The sequence below is a fragment of the Sinocyclocheilus anshuiensis genome, unplaced genomic scaffold (genome assembly GCF_001515605.1).
Source record: "Sinocyclocheilus anshuiensis isolate Anshui unplaced genomic scaffold, SAMN03320099.WGS_v1.1 scaffold475, whole genome shotgun sequence".
In the NCBI taxonomy this organism is placed as follows: domain Eukaryota; kingdom Metazoa; phylum Chordata; class Actinopteri; order Cypriniformes; family Cyprinidae; genus Sinocyclocheilus; species Sinocyclocheilus anshuiensis.
Window position 1 is genome coordinate 404,037 of NW_015549650.1, and position 9,903 is coordinate 413,939.

The 9,903-nt window shown below is 42.5% G+C and overlaps 1 protein-coding gene across 1 annotated transcript in view; it reads left to right on the plus strand.

The window, feature by feature from the left end:
* The window catches only part of LOC107660234 (CUB and sushi domain-containing protein 1-like), a 411,890-nt gene that overhangs the window by 350,837 nt on the left and 51,150 nt on the right, over positions 1-9,903 (plus strand). Inside the window, exons 46-48 of the mRNA XM_016449502.1 lie at positions 1,234-1,422; positions 4,553-4,738; positions 6,101-6,295. Of these exons, the coding sequence (XP_016304988.1) occupies positions 1,234-1,422; positions 4,553-4,738; positions 6,101-6,295 (570 nt within the window). The remainder of the gene's footprint in view (positions 1-1,233; positions 1,423-4,552; positions 4,739-6,100; positions 6,296-9,903) is intronic.

A 9,903-nucleotide genomic window follows, 5' to 3' on the forward strand; every position in this document is an offset into this window, starting at 1 on the left:
TCCAGTGTGTTGCCACCTGTTTCCTGTTTATTGGATTTTGTCAAGAGCAGACCGAACGAGAAACCATTATGTTGCTCAGAGGGACTATGTTTTTGAACATAGTGGTTACTACTTTTTTTTCTTGAATTTCAATGATTACAGGATGTAGGCAATGCTTTATGATAAATATAACACCTTTATCTCTACAAAACATCTTTGAGAAGCAACTTCAAGCCCCTCCTTGTTTTTCCCGCCTTTCTTAGTCTGTTGGGCTTTAAGGGTAAAGAAAATTTAATTTATATTCAATATTTTTTTATGCTAGGTCTAGTTAATCACTCACAGCTAAGTCTAAACCTCTCAGCAGAGTTGGTGTGATGATGCATTTGATTCGATCTGTCTGAAGTGAGATTAAGCTTTGACATCCCTCGAGCTTCTGCTTTCCATTTTATGATGGGTAAACTTGTATTTGTGTCACATCAAAAACAAGATCTAACGATCTGATCATAACCATCAAGCTGCATTTTCTCTTTTTCGTTTTATCTCAGAATCAAGCTTAAACACAGTTGTAAAGACCTCATGAATTCCAAGCTTGAGTTGGATGGCTTTTTTAGTCCACATCTGTTAGTTTTGAGTTCATCTAAATGGCCGTGTACCACCAAAAAAGTTGACTAAATTAACTTAGATAAACATATTTAAAATGTACAGTCTTTTTCTTGTGAGGAAATAGATAAAAAATATGAATTGCTCTTGGATATTTTTTTTGTCCAATAAAAAGCTGTCTAGAGAAGAGGAAAACTGCTTTTGCTTCAGGACTCAGATTTTACATTGGTCAACAAAATACTAAAATAGTTTATTATATAAATGTAAACAGAAATTGCCTTTTTTTTTGTAATTACATTTATTATCCCAATAATTTAGGACACTAAACACTAAGCACAAACCATGTCTGTCCTTGTTCCAGCTGAAGCCATATTTAGCATATGCAGGGTTGCAAAAATGCCTTATGTAGGTTGGGTAATGGTTTTTGAAGGTTATGGCATGTCAGCAGTCTTTAATCACTATCTTTGTCTTGTTTTCAAGTAACATATCTAAAAATAAATATATTTAGCCTACTTTCAAAGGAAATTATAACGTAAGTATATGTATGCTTAAAACATGAAGTGTTTATGACAAGGAATCAGCACTGCTTTTATCTGTGAAGTTTTATCTTAACATCATACTATGACAAACTGTGCTTGTTTCCATCTCCCGCAGCCACGTACTGCAGTGTGAACGATCAACCCAAGAATGGAGGAGTCATTAATAGGGCGAGAGATCGGCCAGGCAGCAGGCTCCAATATTACTGCAATGCTGGCTTCAGGCTCGTGGGTCACAGAAATGCCACATGCAGACTCCATCTCAATGGACTTTACCAGTGGGACAATCCGGCCCCACTGTGTCAAGGTAACTCATACTCCGCAGAGATATTCACTGGCTCATTCTCCTCATTCAAATGACAGGGAATTGCCTTGAAAAGGCGACCTGCCTCCCCGCATATGAAAAAATGTGTCATTCTACGGGGTACTCAAAAGCACCTCCGCACGCCTCGACAAGAAGCCGCTTTTATTCCATTAAACACTTCCGTCGAGGACTGTGCAATGAGATCACGAGTGTCCTTTGTTCCAATGTCATAATGGGCGACTCTTCAGTCACGCTAGGACTAAGACAGAAATGTAATTGAATGTGTTTGATGTGTCGCGGTTTCTCTTAATTTCATTGTCCATGCTTCCTTCTCTGCTCCTTCCTCTTTTATTGAGGTGCTAATTTTATCCTTCAGCCTACGTGGTGTTTTGTCCGCCCTTTCTCCTTTCACACTCCGAGCCCTCGTGTCGTCTGTTCCAGAGCATTGTCAAAGAAAATGGTCTCTTCTGGAGGTTTGCTGTGCATTCATTAGCAAGACGAGTCATCCGTCAGACGTGCACTTGCATAAAAATAGTGAGCGAATGAACAGTATGTAGGCCTAATTGTTCCAGCTGTTATTTGTGCAAGTTTAAGGCAGGTTAAGAGATGAGGCTGAGATGATTATATAACGATTAAGTATATTGCACTTTCCATGAATAATGTAGGAATAATAGAGTCTAAAACTTTTAAAAGAATAAAGTCATTGATGTGTTTTTTTTTTCCTTCTTCTTTTCTTTTTTCTTGTAACAAATGGTCCGTCAAAGAAGATGTGCTTAACCTTGAGAAAGTGTTCACCATTAACTTCAGGAAGTTAAACTAAAACACAATGTTTTTGTTAGATTCTATATATATACAGTATACAGTATATATATATATATATATATAATTTTTTGTGTGTGTGTGTGTGTGTGTGTGTGTGTGTATATGTCATGTCACGCATTCGTTTGTTATTTTTTAGCACCATCTTGTGGCAGTTTGGTGTAACAACAAAGAACATTAATAATTGAAAGGAACTACATGTTTTCTCAGATGCTTCTGTCAGAGCGATAGCAGCGGTGGCATATCTTCATGTCATCAGTGAAGAAGGTGCATGTCATACTGGGTTCGTCCTAGGGAAGGCGAAGTTAGCTCCACAAGCTGCTCATACGATTCCCAGATTGGAATTGGGAGCTGCGGTTTTAGCTGCAGAGTTGGCAGAGACAATCATGGATGAGCTGGACTTCTCTCTAGATGCTGTGGAGTTTTACACTGATAGCAGAGTTGTCCTGGGATATCTCTATAACCAGACGAGACGTTTTTATGTATACGCTGCCAACAGAGTGCAGCGTATCAGGAAGGTGTCAAGCCCAACACAGTGGCATTATATCTCTACGAAGCATAACCCTGCAGACCATGCCACTCGTTCTATACCAGCAGATCTGTTGAGCACCACCACTTGGCTTACAGGACCTGCTTTCCTGTTACAAGCTAAACAAAGTTTATCATCTGAGGAAGAGAGGTTTGATCTCATCGAGCCAGACTCAGACACAGAGGTTCGTTCTCTTGTCACCACTCTATCCACTGATGGTTCTTACCTCAGATGTCAACGCTTTGAGCGATTCTCTTCTTGGAGGTCTCTAGTCAGAGCCATAGCTTCCCTCATACACATCGTCCAGGCTTACAAGGCGAATGATCATCACAATACCTGTAGATCATGGCACCACTGCTCAAAGCCTCGCTCAGTGGAAGAATTGTTACAAGCAGAAGCAGCCATAATAAAGAATGTGCAGAGAGAAGCCTACAAAGAAGAGCTTAACTGCATTGTCAAGAGAAACGACATTCCAAGGAACAGTCCTCTGAAAAAGCTGAGCCCTTACCTGGACAGTGGAGGGCTTCTCAGGATAGGAGGTCGACTTAAGAATGCCACACTGGATCTTAATGAAAAGTTTCCTTTGATTATTCCAGGCCACAGTTATATCGCACAGTATTGTTTTTATTTTTAACGCTATTGTATAGGACAGTGGAAAGCACTCCTGTTAGCACACAGCTTTTATACTGTATGTCGTGAGCAGGTACACTATCCAGTCTGCCATGGCTCAGAGCATTCTAGTGAATGAAAAGCTTCTTCTGACTGCTGCCCAAAAATGGTGCCCAGAGCTGCACTTAAATTTTCACCTTTTAAGGACGTTTCACAAAGATGCCAGCCAAAGTTTCTATACATTCAACAAGCAAAGATTTTACTCAAGGAATCTCATTACTCTTAATCACACAAAGGTAAATGACAGCATTTCAAGGACTGGAGGTTATAGCACGAATATCATTTTACTATTGCACGGAGCTCAGAATAGCCCTGGCTTGGCCCCATTTGTATTGAAGGGCATCTAGAATGGGTGCTAATTAAGGCCAATAATTTCTTTAAGTGGTGGGAGCGATCCATGAAGTCTGCCAGCAGGTCAGTCTGAGGTAGAGGAAGGCTCAGGGCCTGATTTTTATTCAAGTTGTGATCATTTTAACAAGGAAGAGCTTTAATTGGTCCCATTGCTTTCCTCTGAATGCTTGTGTGTGCCTGCAGTTTTTTTAGAGACCCCCCTCTTATTTTTTCTTGTTGAAAAGAGTAAATTTCATATATGAATGGTTGTTTGTAATAGAGGACTATTAGACCATTAGTTAATGCATTTACTAACAATGAGCAATACATTTAAAATAATATAAATATAAATAGTAAATATAATTTACATTGTTAGCTAAAGTCTATTCAACTTTTTTTTATTTAATAATTTATTAGTTAACGTTGAAATTAACATTAACTAAGATTAGTAAATGCTTTAGAAGTATTGTTTATTGTTAGAAGTTATTGTTTAGTTAATTTTAAACAATGTAGTTAACTCATCTTAAGAAATGAAACCTTACTGTGAAGTGTTTTTCAACATAGCAGATTTGGGTTGGAAACAAACAAACAAACAAATACAATACAATACAATACAATTTTTTTTGATTTAACCACCTTCCAGTGTTTCTGCAAAGCTGCTACTTCCAAGTTAGACATTTGTTATTACGACATCACACATTATAGAATTTGAATGGAATATTTTTATATATAGATAGACTGTATAGCATGTATCCACCTGTAATACTGTTTGTATCTGATTGGCAGCTGTGTCTTGCGGAGTGCCAGAGTTTCCTGCTAATGGCTCATTCCACGGCTTCCAATACACAGTGGGCAGTAAGGTGCAGTACCAATGCGAGGAGGGCTATAAGCCTGACGCAAGCAGCCTGCTCACTGCCGTCTGCCTGGAGGATGGCACCTGGAGCAACGTGGCACATCCTACCCACTGTTTACGTGAGCAAATCAAGCCCTCTGTTTCTATGCCAACAGCATGTTAAAATCTACCGCCTCATTGAACCGCCGCAGTCAGCCGCTTTCTCGCTCGGTTCCCCCTCTGAGAGTAATGTAGGGCAGGTAATTGGCAAAATTAACAATAATGACTTGATTTTTTGTGGTTTGGCAACTCAAACAAGACAAATGGTCTGATATGACATGTCCCCCCTCTGACCTGAATTACCATTAGCCTACAAAGCCGACTAAAGAGCCCACAGCCAAATAACCAAGTATTATGCATTCAGAGGGCACAGCGAGAAAGACGCTCATTACAGCCGATGCTGCTACAGATAATGTCATTTAATATTATGATATTCCTCATCATCGTTGGGAAGGAGAAAGGATGAGGCTTCTGCCCTGCTCTGTAACACCATGTCAAGGTGATCTTTCATTCTAGAGCTTTCAGTTGATAGCATGACACATCCACAGTTTCTGAGACTAGCTGTATTGTAAAGCACTCGAGCTGTTTGCAATTATCTAAACAAGTGCGAGCTGAGGGACATGAAACCTTTGTCATGTAGAACATGGAGAGAGAACATTATGTGAGAGATAAAGGCAGGGGGAGGGAAAGATGTTTTGCTCTACTTAAGATCTTGTGTAGTATACCTGACCTAGCTTACAAGACTTTTTGCAAGTTTGATGCGCCCGCACCAAATTACGCTTCTTTTGAATCCGAGCGATGCACTGTGCTGTTCAATCAAAGGACCATCTGTTCCATGCTGGCTGAAATAGTTACTCTGAAACCTTATGTTTCCACTTCAGTTTTCAACCACCTTTATATAAACACACAAGACAAATCAACCACATTTTCCAATCGTAAATGTGCTAACAAAATGGAACGAAAGCCAAGCCATTCATAGGTTGACTTACAAGAAGTGAAAACTCTTTCAAACAGTGCTCTCTTTGTTTGAAGTCAGTCCAAGATTGTCAACCATTAGTGTGAGTTTGAGGCAGGTCAACCTGTTTTTAAGAACAACGACGATGTGTTATTTGACTGAAAATTCACAAACCACCTCATATGACACAGTTCAAATTTTGCACACAGCTTACAGGATGCTTTCTAAACAGCATATTCTGGGCGCTTGTTGGCTACTTTTCGAATCATTAATTTTAAATAAGATAACTGACATTTTAATGTAATTTTAAGCATGTAAAGAAGCCTTTGAGAAGCCCTGAAAAACATATATTCAGTCAAGTGTGTCCTAACTTTTCACTGGTATTATATATCTATTCCATAATTCCTGTAAGCTCTAGTTATTCCAGTTCTAGGACCCACAAGGTCATTGTTTTCCATTAATGCATTCTTTGCCTTCTGTCCTGCAGCGGTTCAGTGCCCTAACATTGAGAGCTTGCTCTCAGAACACATGGTGTGGCGTCTCATCTCAGGCTTGCTGAATGAGTTCAGTGCACGAATAATGCTAAGCTGTTCCCCCGGCTACTATCTGGCAGGCAGGAGGACCATCAAATGCTTAGCTAATGCAACGTGGGAAGGGCTGGAGGAGAAGTCTACCTGCAAGAGTAAGAATGCTTTTACAGAAACACAGTGACACGCACATGCATTTTGTTTGGTCCATTTTGGAGCTTGGATGTTTAAATCATCAACCACTTTCAGTGTATTTCTATTATCTTTTGTGTTCACGGAAGAAATAAAATCACACGAAAGTGCATAATTGATGATAGCATTTGCATTTTGGGCTGAACAATTCCTTTAAGGAAAAGCACAATTGAATTCCAAATTCTGCTCTTGGGATTTCATGAAAAGATCACTGTGTTAATTACCAAACAGCGTCCATTGTGAGCTAATGAAACAAATTCATTAGGGTAGCTAATATGTCTGAAATGTGGCCACTCTCTATACCATGTCTCGTTTATTTCTCTACTGATCCAAGCGTAATCCTCTGGATTTAGCATGCGCGCATAAGACGCCATCCACTGCTTAGTCAGTTCTGATCGTGGCCCGGTTTCCACCACTGGGACAGGCTGTGTAAACAGTATCATGGTGATTAAGTCTTCGGTGAAAAATGCTTCAACTAATTTGAGGTCAGAGAGCAAATGTAAATATTCTAATCAGAGGCATCTTAATTTTTAATGTGTTTACGCGCCATGATGAGCAAGTTGTTAATGAAAGGAACAGATACAAACAGCTGGGGCTTCAATTGTAAATTGAATTCTTAAAATGTCATAAAATAAATGTGTGTTGATTGTATGATTACTGCATGCACCTAACAAAGCTTTAGTGCGGTTTGCTAAGGTAAGCATTGCTATTATTATTGTTCATACTCAGGGTTATTGATCTGAACAAATTCCTTACTCCAAGTATGAAATTTGTTGTGTATTTAATCCTGTATTGTTCACACTACACATGTGATATATCTTGATACCAGAATATCATGGAGACTTTGAGGTGACCTCTTTTGATGAGAAACCACACATAACACCTTAGCATTTAAATGAGCTAAAAATAAAACACCTTGGCAATCGCATATAGACACGCTGACACTCAAAACTCCATAGCACCATGGCAAACGTTCCTTTTCAGGAAATCGAGCTGCATCGGAGAACGCTTTGGGAATGCCCTTCAGCGTGACCGGCTCTGAATCACGTGTGTAATCAGTCCAATGGATGGGCGAGACATCACGGGCGGGGTGACGTAGCGACCAGGGAGCTTAAAAGCACGTGTGGTGAAACCGGCGTCAGCTTTCTGTCATTCAGCAAGCGCTCTGTGTGTGTGTGTCAGTCTGATATCTGTTTGTGAGTCTTATTTAGTGTTGTTTGTCACGAAATCATGTCAAAAGCACAAGACAAAACCAAACACCTCAAGGGCGAGGGCAGGCAGCGTTTCAGGCTGTGTGTTCCTCCCTGCCCGCGTTACATTACGGGTGGGGATACACACAGTTTGTTTGTTGTCTGCTTGGGAGCGAAGCACACAGAGTCGAGGGAGCTCTCAAGGGAGCTGACTGCCCGCATTGCAAGCGTTTGTTACTGCCTTGCTTCGCTCTCAGAGGGCTCTCTTTGATTAGGGAGCCTTCACTAGCGTTCCTCGCGGTGCCGGCCCCGCTTTCGCCAAGGCGGAGCGGCGGCTGTGCTCGTGGGTTTCGCATATGGATCCGGTGGAGGTAATGTAGACGGACGAGTCCCTATCTGCTTCCTTAACCACCAGATCCGGCACCCACTCTGTCTTTCTCAGAGTAGATTGATATGGAGGGCGTCGAAGAGCTCGCCAGTTGCACAAGCATCAGTTACAGAAGCATATTATGCCTAATGTTATAATGAGCAGCATTAATGGGGAGCGGAGCTCACACAGTCGGCTCTCGGGGGGCTGATTGTGCTTTTCCCGCTGTTAAGGAGAAAGTACTGGAATCTGAGGGGTCGTGAGTTGGTCCGAAAACATCAGCATAGGTGCCCTAAGTGCCAGCAGTTCCGTGCCCATCCTATTATTCCCCGAATGGCAGATCTTCCTCCAGCCCGCCTCCGCCTTTGCAAACCTCCATTCTACTCCACCGGGGTGGATTGCTTCAGGCCCTACACAATAAAGATTGGCAGACGAGCTGAGAAGAGGTGGGGAATCATTTTTAAATGTCTGACTACTAGGTGCGTGCACCTTGATCTACTCGGTCACATGAATACAGATTCCTTCTTGATGGCACTCCGGCGTTTCATTGCTCGTAAAGGTAAACCATTTGAGCTGCTCTCTGACAGAGGTACCAACTTCATTGGAGGCAATAAAGAGCTACTGGAATCCTATAAATCCTTAACCCCTGACCTTCAGGCAGCTCTGGCCAAGCAGAAGATTTCCTTCCAATTTAATCCTCCACACGCGCCCCACTTTGGTGGAACCTGGGAGTGCGAAATACGCTCCATCAAAATTGCCCTGGAGACCACCCTTGGTGCTCAAACTGTAAGTGAAGAGGTATTACGCACAGTCATGATTGAAATAGAAGGCATTCTAAATTCCAAGCCCTTAGGCTATGCCTCCTCTGACATTGCTGATCCTGACCCTGTGACCCCTAATTTGCTGCTAATGGGGCAGCATGATGCTTCCCTTCCTCTTGTAACATATCCAGACACTGAGCTGTACAGTCGGCGTCATAGTCAAATCCTTTCTGATAATTTTTGGGCTCATTTCATGAGAAATTACCTCCCCGCTCTTCAGTCCAGACAGAAGTGGTGCACCGACAATCCTAACCTGCAACCTAGCACTGTCGTCTTGATTCTTGATCCTCAACTTCCCCGATCTCAGTGGTCAGTGGGCAAAGTCATCTCCCTCCATCCCAGCAAGGATGGCCGTTGTAGGGTTGCTGATGTCCAAGTCAAGGACAGGACATACACAAGGCCCGTTGCCCACCTTGTTCCTCTCCCGGCCCTACCTGATCCTCTGTAAATTGTCAAATGTGCACTACAAATTTGGGGGCGGCTGTTGTAAAGTTTTTGTGTCCCTAAGCTGCACCCTCAAAGCAGTGCCACACCCCCCTTAGCCTGTTCAGTTCCCTGCTAGCCCCAAGCTCCACCCACCCAATCTCAAGCCAGTTAGAGCTATCTCACAGACTTTATTAGCTGCACCTGTGTCCACAGCCTACGTTTTGCTGCATGTGGTTGTACTGTGCAGAGGACTGAGTTTTACTCCTTTCATACTGTTTTTGCTGCATGTGCGTAATTGACCATAAACCACACGCACACACGCACATGCACACACGCACATCTACATGCACCAAAACTCCTTGGATGTACAATAAACTTTCATATACCTGGTTTGACTAGACTGGACCTGTTCTTACCGACAGCCCCACGGGCTTCAAGCTAGCTACGTAAACATCTGCCACCTCCTTATCATGGTTCCTCCTTTTCAGCATGCGTTTACCTCTCTTCCTCTGAGGAGGTTGAGGCGGTCAGCAGGGGCTGCTGGGCGGGAGCAGTCCCAACCTATCGTGTTCCAGCTCCTCATTCTGGGGGCGTCACTTTTCGTACTCCGCAGATTCTAGAGTCAGAGTGGCGCTCCCAGGCCGAAGGCTTCTAGCAGAAGGCGGTTCTGCGGACCGTCATTCTCGCTGGATAGTCTTAGTCTTAAACGTCCTAACGCCTAAGGCCTAGGACTTTTTGAGGGCCAGCTCCCTCTGGGGATGAGCGGG